Source organism: Podarcis tiliguerta (genome assembly GCF_965153285.1).
Source record: "Podarcis tiliguerta genome assembly, chromosome: 1".
NCBI classification, from domain to species: domain Eukaryota; kingdom Metazoa; phylum Chordata; class Lepidosauria; order Squamata; family Lacertidae; genus Podarcis; species Podarcis tiliguerta.
The window spans coordinates 72,423,470-72,442,509 of NC_139534.1; the positions used below are offsets into that span (position 1 = coordinate 72,423,470).

The 19,040-nt window shown below is 40.8% G+C and overlaps 1 protein-coding gene across 9 annotated transcripts in view; it reads left to right on the plus strand.

The window, feature by feature from the left end:
- Positions 1-19,040, plus strand: part of DCDC1 (doublecortin domain containing 1) — a 246,362-nt gene that overhangs the window by 83,592 nt on the left and 143,730 nt on the right. For all 9 annotated transcript variants that reach the window (XR_014505400.1, XM_083415302.1, XM_083415304.1 and 6 more), the window contains exons 9-10: positions 5,974-6,066; positions 16,720-16,890. Coding sequence is in view for 8 of the 9 variants with exons in the window: in XM_083415302.1 (XP_083271428.1) it covers positions 5,974-6,066; positions 16,720-16,890 (264 nt within the window). In the remaining variant the exon portion in view is untranslated. The remainder of the gene's footprint in view (positions 1-5,973; positions 6,067-16,719; positions 16,891-19,040) is intronic.

Below are 19,040 nucleotides of genomic sequence, written 5' to 3' on the forward strand. Positions count from 1 at the left end.
CCAGCTGAAAGCAAACTTCTTTGCCCCAACAATAACACACAATGAGTTATTGACTTGTTTTATATATGGATCTCTTTTCAGTAACTAACTTTGACTCCCCACAGTCTGGACAAATGATTGATTTTGTTGTTAGCAAGAGAGAGTGCTTTTGCACTAAACATGCTTGTGCAAACTGCTTTTTCTCCATTTGTTCTCTTACTGAATAGGACCTTATTAAAATGCACTTTCCAAAAAAATACCTGCAGCTAGCCTTTATCACCATGTTTTGTATATATAAATAAGTAATTTGTCCCACTCCTTTGTTTAGCAACAAACCATTAGGGAATCCTGTCAATACATCTGGAAGCGGATTATCACAGTATTTAAGCTGAAGTGTATTGATCTGCATGTAACACATACTTTAGAATGACTCATGTTATACAGGAGTTGGATACTATTTGATTACCAATATAAATATCTCAAATTAGGTAACCTACTGGCAACAATGCAGTCCAACTTCAAGTCCCACAGATTTCAGTGGGATAGATTTATTCACAGGAGCTGCTTATAATGCTGTATAAAGGCAATACTTACGTATGTGAATCTATTTCTTACATTTGTTTCACACTCTTCCCCCTCCCCAAAAGGAGTTCATGATTGGAAAGTACCCTGTTTAAATGGCAAGTGTACATGCAGCAATCTAAATGCCAAATTCACACGTAAAGTGCTGGCTTCCTTATATTGCGCACAGAAACTGTTCATCAAAGGGTAAAGCTGTTGCTTCTGTGCTTTCTTCATATCATGATTTTTCTCCTGACTTCCCCCATCCAATTACAGCTTCTGTGTCCCATCCCACGCATTTCATGAGACTCTCAGAAGAGGTTTTTGGGGGCACTGAGGTGACTGCAGCAAGCAAGGAGGGATGGGGATTTCCCCTTTGTGTGAACAACCCTGCACTAGGCCTGCATTGAATATTGCCATATATTACATAAGATCTGGACCCGGGTGGCGCTGTGGTCTAAACCACTGAGCCTCTTGGGCTTGCTGATCAGAAGGTCAGCGGTTCGAGTCCCCGTGATAGGGTGAGCTCCCATTGTTTGGTCCCAGCTCCTGCCAACCTAGCAGTTCGAAAGCACGTCAAAGTGCAAGTAGATAAATAGGTACCACTCTGGTGGGAAGGTAAACGGCGTTTCCATGCGCTGCTCTGGTTTGCCAGAAGCAGCTTAGTCATGCCGGCCACATGACTTGGAAAAACTATCTGTGGACAAACGCCGGCTCCCTCAGCCAGTAAAGCGAGATGAGCACCGCAATCCCAAAGTCGTCTGCGACTGGACCTAACGGTCAGGGGGTACCTTTACCTTTACATAAGAGCAGCAGCTCAGTTCCAAAATAAGCTTGCAGCATAGCCAGCACAGGCAGAATTTATAAAGTTTTATACAACATTGGTCCAAACTCAAGAAATATGTAGTATGTGCACTGCTCATAATTCTGCATATAGATTGCTTAAATTTCATGGATTTTAATGGGATCTAAGTAACTGATCTATCCTCAATATTCCCGCAACGGGGTGAGCTCCCGTTGTTTGGCCCCAGCTCCTGCCAACCTAGCAGTTCGAAAGCACGTCAAAGTGCAAGTAGATAAATAGGTACCGCTCCAGCGGGAAGGTAAACAGCGTTTCCGTGCGCTGCTCTGGTTTGCCAGAAGCAGCTTAGTCATGCCGGCCACATGACTTGGAAAAGATTATGTATATCACTATGGTTGCTAAATGATAAGGCCAAGCAAATTTTGGTCAGGTATGTTTAAGAAGAGAAAGGTACATGCTTTAGCTGCAATCTGTGATGTAATTAATCTGTTATCCTGCTTCAATTTGTTGCTAATCCAAAAAACTGATCTTCTGTCTCATTAGGATGCAGGACTACTAAGTGCAGCTGCTGAAAATCATGGCAACAGTGTCAGGTGCTGACACTATTGCACTTTCTACAGTCTGTTCAGTCTGTTGCACTTTCTACAGTCTTCAATAAATTTCAGCTATAAGTTACCCAACTCAGATAAACACCCCCTCCCCCTGGTGTTTCTTGTTTCTCTCTCTTGAAAATTATTCTTAATGCTGAGTTAGCCACACTCTTTTAACTCCTGCTCTGAGAGCTTTTAGTGTATTTGTTATTATACACTATTGGGAAGTACTCTGGGAGAGGGACACTTTGGGTGTATTTGTCATTGTGACAAGTCAGGTACAGCTGAGGATCATTGCTACTGTATCCCAGGGCTGGCCTGTCTGAATGAAAATATAGTCTGGCTGGAAGAGGCTTGCTTTCACTGATGTTTCCCTAACTGCTCCACTGCTGTGTGAAGAGCAGACAACAGGCTAGGAGAGGGATGACAGGATGCTTTCACGAAGGAGATTTGTCTTCATTGGAGGGACATGGATGGTATAGGTACCACCTGAAACTGAAACAAAATTTAAAAAAATCCTTCCAGTAGCACCTTAGAGACCAACAACAACAATAATAACAATTTATTATTTATACCCCGCCAATCTGGTTGGGTTTCCCCAGCCACTCTGGGTGGCTTCCAACAAAATATTAAAATACTATAACCTATTAAACATTAAAAGTTTCCCTAAACAGGGCTGCCTTCAGATGTCTTCTAAAAGTCTAGTAGTTGTTTTTCTCTTTGACATCTGGTGAGAGGGCATTCCATGGGGTGGGTGCCACTACCAAGAAGGCCCTCTACCTGGTTCCCTGTAACTTGGCTTCTCGCAGCGAGGGAACCGCCAGAAGGCCCTCGGCGCTGGACCTCAGTGTCTGGGCAGAACAATGGGGGTGGAGATGCTCCTTCAGGTATACTGGACCTAGGCCATTTAGGGCTTTAAAGGTCAGCACCAACACTTTGAATTGTCCTCAGAAACGTACTGGGAGCCAATCTAGGTCTTTCAAGACCAGTGTTATATGGTCTCGGCAGCCGCCCCCAGTCACCAGTCTAGCTGCCACATTCTGGATTAGTTGTAGTTTCTGGGTCACCTTCAAAGTTAGCCCCACGTAGAGAGCATTACAGTAGTCCAAGTGAGAGATTAGAGCATTCACTACTCTGGTGATACAGTCTGTGGGCAGGTAGGGTCTCAGCCTGTGTATCAGATGGAGCTGATAAACAGCTGCCCTGGACACAGAATTGACCTGCACCTCCATGGACAGCTGTGAGTCCAGAATGACTCCTAGGCTGCGCACCTGGTCCTTCAGGGGCACAGTTACCCCATTCTGGACCAGGGAGTCCTCCACACCTGCCCGCCTCCTGTCCCCCCAAAATAGTACTTCTGTCTTGTCAGGATTCAACCTCAATCTGTTAGCCGCCATCCATTCTCCAACCGCCTCCAGGCACTCACACAGGACCTTCACCGCCTTCACTGGTTCTGATTTGAAAGAGAGGTAGAGCTGGGTATCATCCGCATAGTGATGAACACCCAGCCCAAACCCCCTGATGATCTCTCCCAGCGGCTGCATGTAGATGTTGAAAAGCATGGGGGAGAGGACAGAACCCTGAGGAACCCCACAAGTGAGAGCCCAGGGGTCTGAACACTCATCCCCCCCACCACTTTCTGGACATGGCCCAGGAGGAAGGAGCAGAATCACAGTATAACAGTGCCCCCAGCTCCCAGCCCCTCTAGACGGTCCAGAAGGATGTTATGGTTGATGGTGTCAAAAGCCGCTAAGAGATCCAGCAGAACTAGGAAACAGCTCTCACCTTTGTCCCCAGCCCGCCGGAGATCATCAACCAGTGTGACCAAGGCAGTTTCAGTGTGCATGAAAGCTTATACCAATAACAAACTTAGTTGGACTCTAAGGTGCTACTGGAAGGAATTTTTTTTATTTTGTTTCGACTATGGCAGACCAACACGGCTACCTACCTGTAACCTGAATTCCAGACTGCTTTTCTTCCTTGCATTCAGTTTCATTCTTTAACTGAGATTAGCCAAACAACTGAAGTTAAAAGCTTCCAGTTCTGGGCAAAGGGCACCCAATAAGAAGCTAGAGACTAAAAAAGGGAAAATAAGTGGATTCGGGGAAGAAGCTGGCATTCTGGAACAGTACTTCACAGTTCTGTTGGGTAAGCTTCCTACTGGCTCTGTGAGATGCAGCATAGCTTGTTTTTCTACACACTTTAATGTCACATGAAATGCGAACCTAGAAAGAACAAACTACAATTTCATACAGTCTTAACGAGAGAGATCTAGTATGTGTCTCTTCCAGTTAAATTATGCCAAAAGTAAATATGCAGTAGGCATAAGTGACAGGAGAATTGTACCCTAAAAAAAGAGAAAAAGAGGCATATTATCATTATGTCTGGGTACCTGAAGGAGATGCTATTAACACTGCATAATAATTTTCCAATGTGAAAATACACTCCCTTGATTTAACTTTTATTTAAATTTGTATACACCATAATATTGTATATTTAACATGCTTAATTCTCAATAATATAGAGTCAAAAATTTAAATGCTTGTATGAGTAATCTGTTCATTTATAATAATAAGAGTGTATTGTACTAAAATGTTCATTTAATTTCCCCCCAGTGTGTGCTAATCCTTTTTTATTTGCCAGAGATGGATTAATCAGTAATTCTTTAGCATTACCTGTAACTTGTGCTGCCAGTTCTATCAGTTGAGCTTTCAGTTCAGTTGGTACATCAGTGCCCAGTCATGTGACAATGTATCTCTTGCATCAATAAGACTCATCCAGACTTTAGCTGTGTGTAAGAGTGAAAGAGTTTTATGTATAAATAGTTTCTATAGACCTTAGCTTCCCAAAGTTGATACTATGTCTCATATCTACTAGATGGCGTTCCATTAAAATCACTGCAAATTTTGATGTTGACCATCTTGGCTGTGAGTCATAGATAGAATATTTGCTCCCTGCCTTGCAGGCCTTTCTCCACATGACCTGGGAGGGCAGGGCCCTGACTGAATTCGGCTGACATTGCTGAACAAAATCTTGGGCTCGAGTCTTGCTTAGGGGTAGGGGCATTGTTAATTTTTTGGATCTTGTGATTTATGTGGAAATTGTTTGATTTGGCTGTGTACTCCTGATTATTTTTATGATGACTTTTGTCACGTTTGTAGTTACGTAATTCTTAGCTGTTGTAAGATATATAATTCTTAAATGCTTTAACTTTGAAAAGATGGCATACAAATAAAATGATGGATTGATTGAAGGTGAATTATCCCTGTATTTCTACTCTAAAACTAAGCATGAGATAATCTAATTATCGTGGAACTTCTGTTTTTGAAGACCGTTCGGCTTCTGAAACTTTCAGTGGGCTGGCTGCAAAATAAATGAAAAAGAAAAAGGAAATCGTGCCTCAGAAGTTGTTCGACTTCTGAGGAATGTTCAAAAACTGAAGCACTTCCAGGTTTTCAGTGTTTAGGAGCTGAAACGTTCGGGAACAGAGCCGTTCTAGTTCTGAGGTTTGACTGTACTTCCCTAGTGGGAAAGCAAGATTATGGTTTCATACCCAGCCCACCATGTGCATCTGTCCTTTTCTCTAGGCATCTATACGAATAGGATCAAAGTTTTAATGACATACACATGAAAAATCCACTATGTGTTGACCTAAACTATACTTCAGTTTCCAGAATATGAAGTAATTCTTTGGACCACATTTTACTCAAGTACACCCTGTCAAGCTGGGATAGCTCAGTTGGTAGTTCATGACACTCTTAATCTTAGGGTTGTGGGTTCAAGCCCCACATTGGGCAAAAGATTCCTGCATTGCAGGGGGCTGGCCAGGATGACCCTCGTGGTTCCTTCCAACTCTACAATTCTATGTTTCTAAAAGGCAATGGTACCACAATAGGTGTCTGATGGTACAGCTGTGCCCAGTGGATGGGCAAGGCACTCATGCTCTTGTTCTTCCACTCAATACAGGAAGATCCAGGAAATCTGCTGTCAAGAGCTAATAGAACTAATGTGTCTTTTCACAATTTTTGTCATCTTTTTTAGCTGGATTATGCCATAGATGGCCAGAAAGAGAAAATCACAGACAAGGGCATTCTATCAATGAAAAAAGAAGAATTATATTCAGAACAAGATGAAGTAAGTGAATAGTACTCCTTAGCAAAACAGCAGATATGGTTTTGTATACGTAACATTTATTTTCCTCCTCAACACCATTGACAAAGAAGTTATGTGGTTGGCTTATGACCTAAAATATAAGATTAAAATAATTGTCATAAATCTCAATGCAGCACAAAATCTGAAATTTAAACAGCAGGAAAAAAAAACTGAACTAAACAAGTTTCTGAGGCTACCACCATATTAAAGGCAAAAACAGATTTTTAAAAGCCTGATTTTAAAAGGGCTGGGAAAATAAAAAGTCTTCACCTGGCACCGAAGATACTTCAGAGTAAAAATATATTCAAGATACTTCTTTACCTTAGTAGCACAAGTACACAAGTTGTAGTTCCTTCCCAATTAATTAATTTGTTCAGATTCGGAAATGATTTTCATGCATTACTAGCTAGATTAAGTGTATCTTATTGAGATAATTTGTAATTTATCTTTCGAGGGTTGGGGTGGTTTTTTTTTAAAACTGATGCATTAGAGGCCTATCCATAGCTGACAGAATTCAGTTCTACTACGGGCACAGCACTCATGTATAGATGATTTTCTTTTTCTTCTTCATCATCATCACCATCATCATATAATTTTATTACAGTGGTACCTCGGGTTACATACGCTTCAGGTTACATACACTTCAGGTTACACACTCCACTAAGCCAGAAATAGTGCTTCAGGTTAAGAACTTTGCTTAAGGATAAGAACAGAAATCGGGCTCCGGTGGCGCGACAGCAGCAGGAGGCCCCATTAGCTAAAGTGGTACTTCAGGTTAAGAACAGTTTCAGGTTAAGAATGGTCCTCCAGAACGAATTAAGTACTTAACCCGAGGTACCACTGTATTTACACTCAGCCACTCTAGGCCACTTTCAGCATATATCGATGTTGGGATACTGCCAGGGAGACCAAGTCCATCTTGACCTCACGTCGTCTCCGGACATCCATCGATCTCCCGTAGACACGCAGTATCAGCAATTAGCGACATGAGCTCCAGGAATAACTTGAAAAAGATCCAGAGCTCTTGCACACTCTATCAGCAGATATGCACAGCAAAAGATGCACCCAGCAGAGCATGATTTACAAGTTTATTCAGCGTTGATCAGAACAAAGAAAAACCATGACTGCCTGCTAGAGAGTTTCCGGCAGAGAGAGAGAACGAAAGCAAAGACACAAGAGAAACATCCTGTGAGACAGGAAATGCACAGGCTGTGACACAAACATCCTGCTCCCTTTTAAGGTGGAACGGAAATATCCTAACAATCGAAACCTAATAAAACATCAAACATAAAAAACTTCCTGATACCGGGCTGCCTTCAGATGTCTTCTAAAAGTTGTATACTTCTTTATCTCCTTACCTGCTTTACCTCCTTATCCCCTTTAACTGAAGGGAGGGTGTTCCACAGGGAGAGCGCCACTACCAAGAAGGCCCTCTGCCTGGTTCCCTGTAACTTCACTTCTCACAGTTAGGATCATCTTCTTCTTAGGATCAACAGAGCTGTATTTCGTGCAACATTGGAAATTTACAAGGGCCATTGTGCAGAAAAGGAGGTCCATTATTATTATTATTATTATTATTATTATTATTATTATTACAATATAAAAACACAACAATACATAACATGGCAACAAAACCCACACACACAAAACCCACAATACCCCACCCCAGTTAAAAAGCCATAGATTGTTTACTCCACTTCTCCACTCAAAATGCTGGTCATATGCCCTACTTTTTGTGTCCAAACTCCTGAAGCCCCAGGTGGGATCCCTGCAGGGGTTTATGAGGTGGCCAACCTTCCTTCCTCCCCCATACTATATTGCCTGTCCATGCACCAGTTGTGACATAATGCAGAAAAGCACAATGACCTTTTAAAGTGGAAACAAAGCCCACAGACCCTTTGCCAACGTGGAGTCTTGGTGAAATTCTTTTCCTGTTCTGTTAACTAGTACTCAGCTCAAGTCCACAAAACGGAAGTCCTCCAAATTTATCTGAACACCTGCTGTTCATAATGTGTGGGAGAATGAAGAAAGCAAGCTGCAAACTTAACACCTGTTCTGGATTGGGTCTTCCAAAGGTGAACCGGAACTACTTTGGTCCGTCTCCCAGCCAATCATTATAAAGCAGACAGGGAAAGCAGTGGCACATCCTAACAGATTACTAAGACTGGCCAACCCATGAGGCAGGGTGAGGTGACTGCCTCAGGTGGCCAGATCCACTGGGGCAGCAGATCCCTATGTAGATCTTTATTCAGGACTGGCTCACCCACAAGGCAAGGTGAGGCAACCGTTTCAGATGGCAGCAAATCCTGATGTCAGTCTTTCTTCCCACCTTGTTCCTGATGTAGATCTTCACTGGTGTGAAGGGGAGCACCATTTCAGGGTCTGTCTCAGGTGCCAAAATGTCTTGGGCCAGCCCTGCAGATGACAAAACTGAGCAAAGCTTTGGCTATACAGTGCTACCTCGGGTTAAGAACTTAATTCGTTCTGGAGGTTCGTTCTTAACCTGAAACTGTTCTTAACCTGAGGTACCACTTTAGCTACTGGGGCCTCCTGCTGCCGCCACCCCACCACCAGGTGATTTCTGTTCTCATCCTGAAGCAAAGTTCTTAACCCTAGGTACTATTTCTGGGTTAGCGGAGTCTGTAACCTGAAGCGTCTGTAACCTGAAGCGTCTGTAACCCAAGGTACCACTGTATCCCCTTAATCAGCTACAGAAGGAGAAACTGCATGGATCTTGATCTCCTCATGCTGCCCCACCCAACCCCCACCAGGGGGGAAAAACTAATTTTGCTCCAACTAGTTGCCCTGGGACTGTAGAACTGAAGATAGCACACACTGGTCCCATCTCTTGGCTGGCAAACTAAGGTCTTACAGATTTTGTGTGTGGTGTTTGTTTCTTTGCTATGGACTGTATTATTGCCATTAGTTGTAAGCGCCTTGAGGATAATTCTACTGGAAGGCCTCTGCCCTTAAACAGTATCCATGCGCTTCTCTCACACACTGGGGACACAGGACTTTTCCCACCACAGGGCCTGGAACTGTCCTTCAAGAAAGAAATAATGTCTCCTGGCCCATTTTGAGAGATCTCCAAAGACATTTCCTCATAGTCAGTGGCAGTATTCAAATACGCCAATCACCCATTAATATCACTTTGTATCAGCAGCAAAATTTGCATCAGCAGCAACATTTTCTTAGAATAGTTTCAGTGAAGTTAGATATTCATAAGCATGACAAATTAGTATTTTCTTCTAAGTTCTGCATAAACATGTATAGTGGCTTATTATGACCTATACATTTATTCATCGTTTGGTTGTAAGTTGCTTTGGGCAAGATAAAGTGACTAACGAATTTAATAAATAAAAGAAGCATATTACAGATTTGTCAAAAATGTACTATTACAGACACAGAAATAAAAACTTTAAAACAGAAAAGCGTTTATGATTCTGTGTACCTTGTTTAGCCACTGACGTTCTGCTGGAGCCAAATAGATAGTTCTTTTATTCCCCAGTGAAACATTTTAGACTCTTTGGGTAGTGGAATTAAGGATACAAGGAGCATAGGAAGCTGTCTTTTCACTGAATCAGATCACTCCTACATCTAGATCAGTATTATCTACACCAATGTTTCTCAAACTTGGCTCTCCAGCTGTTGTTGGAATACAACTCCCATTATTCCTAGCTAGCAGGACCAGTGGTCAGGGATGATGGGAGTTGTAGTCCAACAACAGCTGGAGATCCAAGTTTGAGAAAGACTGATCTACACTGATTATGGGCAGCTGCTCTCCAGGGTTTCAGACAGGAGTCTTTACCTGGAGGAATTGAACCTAGATGTAGTCCAGGTGTCGGAATACATATCTTATTTTTTTAAATAAGAAATTTCTCTAAGCCCCGCTGCAAAAAACCCAACCCCAAACCTGTCAAGATGAGCTCCATTTTTAATCATGCAGACAAAAAAATTTCTGCAATTCTGTACATGGGTTCAGTGGAATTTATTTCTAGGTAAGTATGTATAGGAATTCAGCACAGGCTAGGGGACAATGACGCAGTGCAGTTGGCTCTCAAGAAGCCTCTGGCAGTGGAGAGAAGTGGCACCATGTAGGTGTGGGAGGCTTTCTTGTACTAGGATCCCAAGCAGAGTGATCAACTACTGCTGGTGGCTCTCTTGCCAAAGGTAGCCAATGGAAAGCCCCTAAATGGGACTTTGGGGGGCAGATCGGTGATGGGATGGCAGAGGCTCTGGATCCACAAGATCAAGAACTCCTTTGAGTCAACGAGGGGCCCAATCTTCAGTCCCCACGGCTGCTCTAATGTGGCAATTGTGCAGCAAAAAACAAAACTGTGTACTACCACATTGTGCCCTGGCCAGCAGGGCTGTGGATGCAATGGAAGAGCCACAGTTTCCCAGGCCCTGTTATTGCTGTTCCAAAGGAAAATGTTAACTACATTCTTACTTTTATGGAAAAGCTGTAGTTTACAGCATCAAGACCTAGTGTGCTAATCATAAGATTCCGCAGGAAACATTGTAATGAAGAACTATTAAATCAAGACTTTTCCTTGCAAAGCTTCATGCTGTGAACTTGACAGCATATTCTATAAGTGAAATAATACAAAATTGCTTCAAAGCAAAATTGGAGCATTATCTCCATGTCGATTTCTGGAGTACCCAAACCTTCTTCTTTCAGAGAGAAGATTAAGACATTTAACTAATTTTATTACAATACTATTAGTAAAATCTTTTGCTGCTATTTTGAAGTCTGAACTCTTGCAGCGCTTGAAATTCATTTAGAACCCTGTAGCTAATTGTTATTCCTGGTTAATAATCCAGATGTTGTAGAAATAAATTGAGTACTTATTTTCAAGCGATAACAGAAAAACTAAGGTTACCATATAATAAGATAACTCATTTCTAGACCTCTTTAAACAGTGGTTGGCATTTAATGGAACTTGGTTTTGTTTTCTACACTGAAGATTTTCTCCAAACTGTTCGACTATTTTATCCAAAACCTTGGTTCGTTGCTGTTATTTTAATCCAGTCATCTCAGTTCCTGATATAGTAATTAAAAGCATGCATATATAAAGCATGAGTTGAATTGAATGTGGTATTCCGTGAGTGAAAGGGAAGGGGAGGAAAGCTTTTTCAACTCCCCACTCTTCACTGTAGCCCAACACCTTCCATGCTTTTCTGGAGGGTCCTGCAACTCTGCGGTCCTGTTTTTAGGGGATGCAGCAGGAATCCATGAAAACTACTTTACTGCCCAACACCTAACAACATTTTATATTCTTACTGGTGTTTGTGCCTCCACCTCAGTTCTCTTTAAATGATTCCCCATGGAGGCAAACCTGTGAAACATTTACATCAGAATTATTTGTCCATATGGTTATTTCTGGAATAGCTTCTGGGTAGGATTCCCACAAGGGGGAAATCTCATAGCTTGCCTGTTTCATTGCATACCTAGAAGTCAGCATTATGTCAAAATAGGACCCGAGTGATTGTAGCATTCACCTCACTTGCAAAGTGTGTTGCACTTGTGCACTGGCGCTGTAGTCTAAACCACTGAGCCTCTTGGGCATGCCAGTCAGAAGGTCGTTGGTTCAAATATGTGCGACGGGGTGAGCGCCTGTTGCTCTGTGCCAACCTCTGCCAACCTTGAGTAAACAAACAAACCCCTGTGTTGCAAAATGTGAAAATTTCTAGAGAGCCTACGGATTCCATAGTTACTATTTTAAAAACAGTCCTACAGCAAGCATATTGTATTGGTGGTATTGATAAACACACTTTTGAGTTCCTTTTACCTCCGTTTCGTTGCATTCCAGTTTTTTATTGTCTTCCCAAGATCCATAAGGACATTCATTCTCCCCCAGGTAGGCCTATATGAGCGATTTCCCATGATATGATGCATTTTCACTAATAGATGCATTTATAGGCACATTTTAGTATATGCATTTTTGTACACATTATTTGACTGGAGAACTGCAAAATTTGGATAAGTGTGAATTTCAAAGGGTATCTTTGATACTGTTTGCATATATTTTTTTGGAAAGTGTTCACCCTTAATGCAAACTGAATTGAATTTCTTCCCCATCTCTAGTTGTGGTCCATTTCCCATATATTGTTAATAATGTAGTCTTTGAATTTTCATCTACTGGCTAAATTGGGTTCACTTCCACCTGGCCCTGTCCCCTTAGTACTGGAATTCCTGCCAAGCCTCTCCACAGCTCTGTAGATTTCAAAAGTTGCTGCTCACAACTTCCAAACCTATATCTCCTTCAGGTCATAGAATATGTTTGTGTTTTTATAGCAGAAAAACAAAGCGGAAGCAAGGCACTGATTTCATTGCATGGTGCACATTGGGTTGAAAGACAGAATGACTGGGATGCCACCTCACAGAGAGAAGACTAGGTGACCTTAGGTTCCTTCTATATCCACTACTCCTCAATATGTTGCTTCAGAAGAAGTTCTGTGACAGCTCAGTTCCTTGGTCTTGTGTGTGCATGTGCTTATATATCAATACTTGGAGTGTGCTATGGACACACATTTCACAAAGTGAAAAGCAAGCCAGCAGGTGGTTTTTGCTGGTGATCTAACGCAGGTATGTTAGTAAAGTTAGAAGAGGCAACCACCCCTACCCCACTCACGTACATATTTACCTTTGCTTGGTAGAAAGCACCAAACAGAAGCAAAATAAATGCATCTATGTAAATCTGACCTAAGAAGTCAAAACAAAGATAGGCTCTCTTCTTAGCAGCAGCCTCCCTTTTCTGGCTACTTGCAGTCTATCCAACCAAATCCATGCTGAGTTTTCCTGGAGAACGAGTACATGTTTTGTGAAGCACAATGAGAGTATGCATTGCCCCCCCCAACTTATGCATACATAAAGCCTTCTTTTGTGAGAAGGATTCATAGGGTCAGATAATGTGCAAAGGGAAAGGCTATATATCTCACAGGCCTGCATGTTTCCACATGGATGCTTCTCCACACACAGACTGAATTATGAACAGACCTATTAATACGGGGATCACAAAAGGTCAAGTTTTGTCTTCTTTCACAATTGTATTTGAATGGGGGAGAGGGATTTTATTTTAGAAAAAAAAAGAATCACAATGAAGAATTTTATAGGGACTTTTTTTTTCTTTTTCTTTTGCAGCAAAGAGAAATAGAAAAAAATATTCTAATGTGCAATAGTTCAGGAACATAGACTTTTGATATTGTTGGTTTTGGTCACTTGCAGATTGACCTTTGAAATTATCTTGTTTCCAAAAGAGTGAGAAAAAAACAGGAAAGACATTTTGTAGCATAGTCTATTCATGAAAGGTACATCTGATGTAGCCAGAGAAACGTTAAGAGCATTGCTAACAAATAATAACAGATACCGGTACTTCTTTCTTTTATCAAGATGCAACTCAAAGTCCACATACAAACTTTAAGTGAGCTAACAAAGCTGAATTAACAGGCAAAGTTGATAATCTGTAACCTTAGTAATCATCTTTAAAATGTGTGTCATTATTCTCTTTATGTATATGCCACCAGTATATACATTGGTGGGGGATGTATACTTGTGGCATATATAAAGAGAACAATTACACACATGATTCTGGAGTGTCAAACAGTATTCACATAATGAGAAATAATGGCATCACCGTAAAGCTCTATACAAATACATTAAAAGTGTTTTAATCCAAACATAAAGGCAACATGGTTTTAACGTATAGGATGGTACAGTATATAAACAAGACTAAACAACCTGCCTCATTTAATGCTAATGTTACCATCTAACATCTTACAATGTAAACATTTTGGCATTGTCTGTCTATCCCATTAGTTCATATGGATAATGTACTTTCTTTTGTTCTTCTGCTTGCTTTTTCTTAATAGTTGTTAATGGCAAGGGCAGCAGTGCCTTAGGAGTGAATTGCCTTGCAAACTATCATTCTCTTCACAAGATATTCTTATGCATACCCAACTTATCTTCCTGGAACATGAAGGATAAAAGGGAAGGAATTGAAACCAGTGCCAGAAATGGGCTTGGGGTCATATTTGGTATGGCAAGTTGCTCTCCGTTGTCATCATAGCTGATTTACGCCAAATAATCTTGTCTAGCAGCATGGTGCCAAATGGTGGATGCAGTAGAATTAGCAAATCGAACCACTCACACAGATTGGTGGGCCTGGTAAAAGCTGTCACCACTCCAGAAAAAAAAAAAAAAGAATGACTGTAGCATCTCTTTGGCATGGCTCAACAGATGCCTCCATTAAGGGTGAGAAATTCTCCACAATCAGTCGGAATTATTTACAGGATAGTACTTAAATATATTATAAATTCATTTTTTTAAAAGACATAATATCAAAAGTAACTGATGACTGTACCCTAATAATTGGTGTTAAGTGGTCAGAATGCCCAGGATTCCTGCCACTATGCTTGTACAATTAGCAGTTCTATACTGTTGTAGATCCTAGAATCATAGAGTTGGAAGAGACCACAAGGGCCATCGAGTCCAACCCCCTGCCAAGCAGGAACCACCATCAGACCACTCCTGACATATGGTTGCCAAGCCTCTGCTTAAAGACCTCCAAAAAAGGAGACTCCACCACACTCCTTGGCAGCAAATTCCACTGTCAAACAGCTCTTACTGTCAGGAAGTTCTTCCTAATGTTTAGGTGGAATCTTCTTTCTTGTAGTTTGGATCCATTGCTCCGTGTCCGCTTCTCTGGAGCAGCAGAAAACAACCTTTCTCCCTCCTCTATGTGACATCCTTTTATATATTTGAACATGGCTATCATATCACCCCTTAACCTCCTCTTCTCCAGGCTAAACATGCCCAGCTCCCTTAGCCGTTCCTCATAAGGCATTGTTTCCAGGCCTTTGACCATTTTGGTTGCCCTCCTCTGGACACGTTCCAGAGGCTGCTGACTTTGCAAGACTCAAAGCATTGTAGAGTTGGAAGGGTCATCTTGCCTAACTCCTTGCAATGTAGGAATCTCAACTAAAGCATCCATTATAGATGGCCATACAACCTCTGCTTAAAAACCTTGCTGTCCATGTCTCTTGGCCTTCATACACCATGCCTCCCCTTGAAAATGCCCCTCACAAATGTGCCTGTTTACAAGTCCTGGCCATGAGCTCCAAGAGGCAGCAATCAACTAAACTGAACTGCTGGCTGCTAACTCTTCTAGAGCCAGGGTAATATAAGGCCTTTCATGTCCTAGAATGGAAGAAACCTGAACTGATGATACATGTTTGGGGAAAGAGCTTTCCTAGAAGAATAGCTACTCAATGTGATCGAATGCTGTGATCTCTGTGCATATCCACCATCTTTCTCCCCACTACTTCCATGTTTGACTAGAAACAACCCAAATCTTCCGTTAGGATAAGCATTGCTCTGATACCACAGGAGTGTCCAGAATCGCGTTGTATTAAAATAAATATAATGGTAAGCTCTGGATGACTGGACAAACACTTCTTACGCTTTCTGAGAGATTGCAGCATGGTTCTGAAGTAAGCGCAAGGAAAGCACCAATGAATTCTAGGCGTCAAAGTTACATGAAACAAGAATAGAGATATCTTGAAATGCAGACTTAGCCTAATTGCAGGCAGTGTGTAGCATATCTGGTTTAAAGCAATATCTGAGACATGAGACATATCACTTTGGCAATGCTGCATCCCTGCTCTGTACATAACACATTCCTCTCCACTACTTCTGTTTCCTTCCTTTCTAGGCAGCCACCCTTCCTAGTAACGTTCTTTTAAAATTCTTTTTGCAGATATAAGAAATTTACAAGCTTTTATATGTGAGTTTTATATTTATCTTCACTCTGTTACTATTAATGTGCGTTCTACAGAATTCAGGAACATGTTCATTTAGTAGATGAACTATACATTGTAATCAATTGAAAGTAATTGCATGCACTGTTAAAACATCTTTGCATATTTAACATACCACAGAATCAAACAAAAGAGAGGTGAGAAAGAAGAGTTTGTCTTCAGGATATTAGGGAAAGGCAGTACACCCACTCACTCCTAACTTGGATTAGATGTAGAGAAGGGCCTCACATTCTTTGTCCTCTTACCCCACCCCACCCACTATACAAAAAAGTCATTTTTCTGTTTGCTGATAAAGCATTTCCCCCATTTCTTTCTTTCTTGGATTAACAGTTTTATTGGTTTCTGGCTTCCCTCCTCCAATAACAACAATAACAACTGTTATTATTACTATTATTTGACTTGTTAGTTGCTTATTACCCATAGGCCTCCAAGCAGTATCTGTTGTTACTAATATGCATTCTAAAAAATTCATTAAGTGGCTGAACATGTTAATCTAGTAGCAAATGACCTATGCATTTTAATTAATTCAAAATAATTACAAGCAATATTAAAGCATCTTAGCATCCTTAAATAGGACAAAGTAGAGCTCCTTTGATTTAATTACTTTTGCCTGCTCATTCTTGTGTGTTTATTTGGGTATATTTCTTTCTACAATAGGTGGCTAGATTGGGGGGGGGGGAGTACAGATATTCTATATTTTTTGCTAGACTTTGCAGAGAAATGTCATCTCTTCCTTCGGGTTTATAATGAACATTCTAATAGGTGTGACATCAACAATTGCCTCTTGCTAACAGCTCTCATAATTTAACCCTTCAGGTGAACAAGTTGATTGATGAACTGCAGGCAGCTATCAAGAGCTACAAAGGTCACCTCTCTAAGCTTGCCCCTCAGTTACAGGCGGAACAGGAGCAATGTGCTTCTTATGTCTACCAACATATTAAAGAACTTCCTGCAAACACAGTTTCCTCTCAGGGACTGCAGCTGAAGGTATGTGTAGTTTAACAGCTATTGCAGTTGGCCATCTGTGTTTTTTTTAATGTGTGCATTCAATTACCGTATTTTCCGCTCTATAAGACGCACCCGACTATAAGACGCACCTGGTTTTAGAGGAGGAGAACAAGAAAAAAAATACTCTCTTCCTCTCTGTGCAGTGCCTCTCCAGCAAAGCGGGAGGAGAAATGGAAGGGGCTCCAATCCCTCTTGCTTTCCTGGCTTCATGGAAAGCTGTGCAGCCTGCATTCGCTCCATAAGACGCACACACATTTCCCCTTACTTTTTAGGAGGGGGAAAGTGCGTCTTATAGAGCGAAAAATATGGTATATCCAATGTAAATTCTCAGTTTTATACTTTGCTTAATCTGAGATGTTTCAATATCTTCCTTAAAATTTTCATTTTTAATAGTTGTAAGTCTAATAAGAACAACACTTTAAAAAACTTTAATCCAATATAGAAAAAAGAGAGGGATACATTACATCTTGCACATAGGAACATATTCCCAAGCACAAAAATACATGAAAATAACTTCAGTTATGAATAACACACATGTCTAAATTGTAGCTTTTGCTGGCAGGGGCCATATCTTAGCAGGCAGCAACTTACGTGTAATTTCATTCCTGAATAAGGCCTTCATGCAGGGCTCAAAGAGAGTTTTCTCCTTATGACTCTGCAGGGGTGTGTGTGAGAAAAGGCCTTTCTCTTCAGTCTCCAAACCTCTCCACACACTTGACATTCACAAGCCGATAGCTTCTGAGCACATGCTTAGGTAGAATTTTTGTAGTATTGTCAGATAATAATATTGTTTTAAACCATATACCAACTATATGGGGTGTGGCAAAGGGTCAACATAAGTTAAGTTTCTGCGCTTGCTCTTTTGGTGAAAGACTGATATTAATTCATTGGAAATATAATACTGTGGCTCCCTTCGATGAGTGGATAGAATATATAACAACTCTAGCAACAAATGAATGGATTGCTTAGTGTGGAAGGAAAATGGACTGAAGTGTAGAAAAATGGCTGCATGCTTCTCTCTGGGAGCTGCCATAGTTGAGCTTACTGTGTCATGTTAGTGTTACAGAGAGGATTAAATGGGAGAGAACCATTTGCATCACCTTGAGCTTCTTATAGTGAGCACCTTATAGCTTAGTGAGCACCTTATAGCTTCTTATACTATATGATTTTATGATGGAATTTTACTCTGATTTTATTTCTAAAAATAATTTCGTATTGAACTGATTTGTGCATTTCATTGTGCAAATATAAACATTTTACTGCAAATTAAAGAAACCTCTACCTGCATATTGGCTTGACTTATCATGTAAGGCATCTTAATTGGCTCACAGTTGAAAAGTAAATGTGTACTGCTATTCTACTTTCTTCCTTGGATTACTTGGAACAGGAAAAACAAATATAACACATATATTACAACAATATTGTCAATATGTCCATCTCAGTGTGAGAGTAATCAAATATCCCCTGTTGGTGCTTGTTGTTTCTTGATTCTATTTCCAATTTCTTTCATTTTTGTAGGGTTTCCACTGTTCTGTAGTTTTACTTTTGCTTTTACTCTTTAGCTGATACTCGGAGAGTCTTCCTAGGTGGTCTGGTTAGCTGTTTCAACCAACATGGTGCAGAATATTGGAAAATCCTGTGTGTATTCTACTGCTTAGATGTTAAAGCTCTAGAAGATGCTATTACATTTCTCAGGATTGTTTCCTGATTTCTGACTGATATAAACTGCTTCATTATTTCCCTTTACAGTGGTTTTAACTGAATTTATCCATGCATTTTTAGTGTAAAGTTAAAGTAAAGTTTAGATATTAACCTTAACTGTTGCAGTTACTTCACACCTATTAGTGATTCATTTTGGTTGAATGTATTTTATATCTAACTTTAAATTTATATACCAGGGTTTTTTTTTGCAAAGTTCTCTTTTGCATTACTACACATTGGCTCAGTTCAGAAGTCATGGTTTTGATCCTCCAAACCATGGTTTAGAGCAAGACTTGGGTTGATTTCATTGTGCTGTATTCAAAAATGTGTGTGTGTGTGTGTGTGTGTGTGTTCAACAAGGAGTTCACATGCAGTTGTTCTGACAACAGATGAGAAGGACTTATTGCTGTATAGAAGTTAAAGCATCA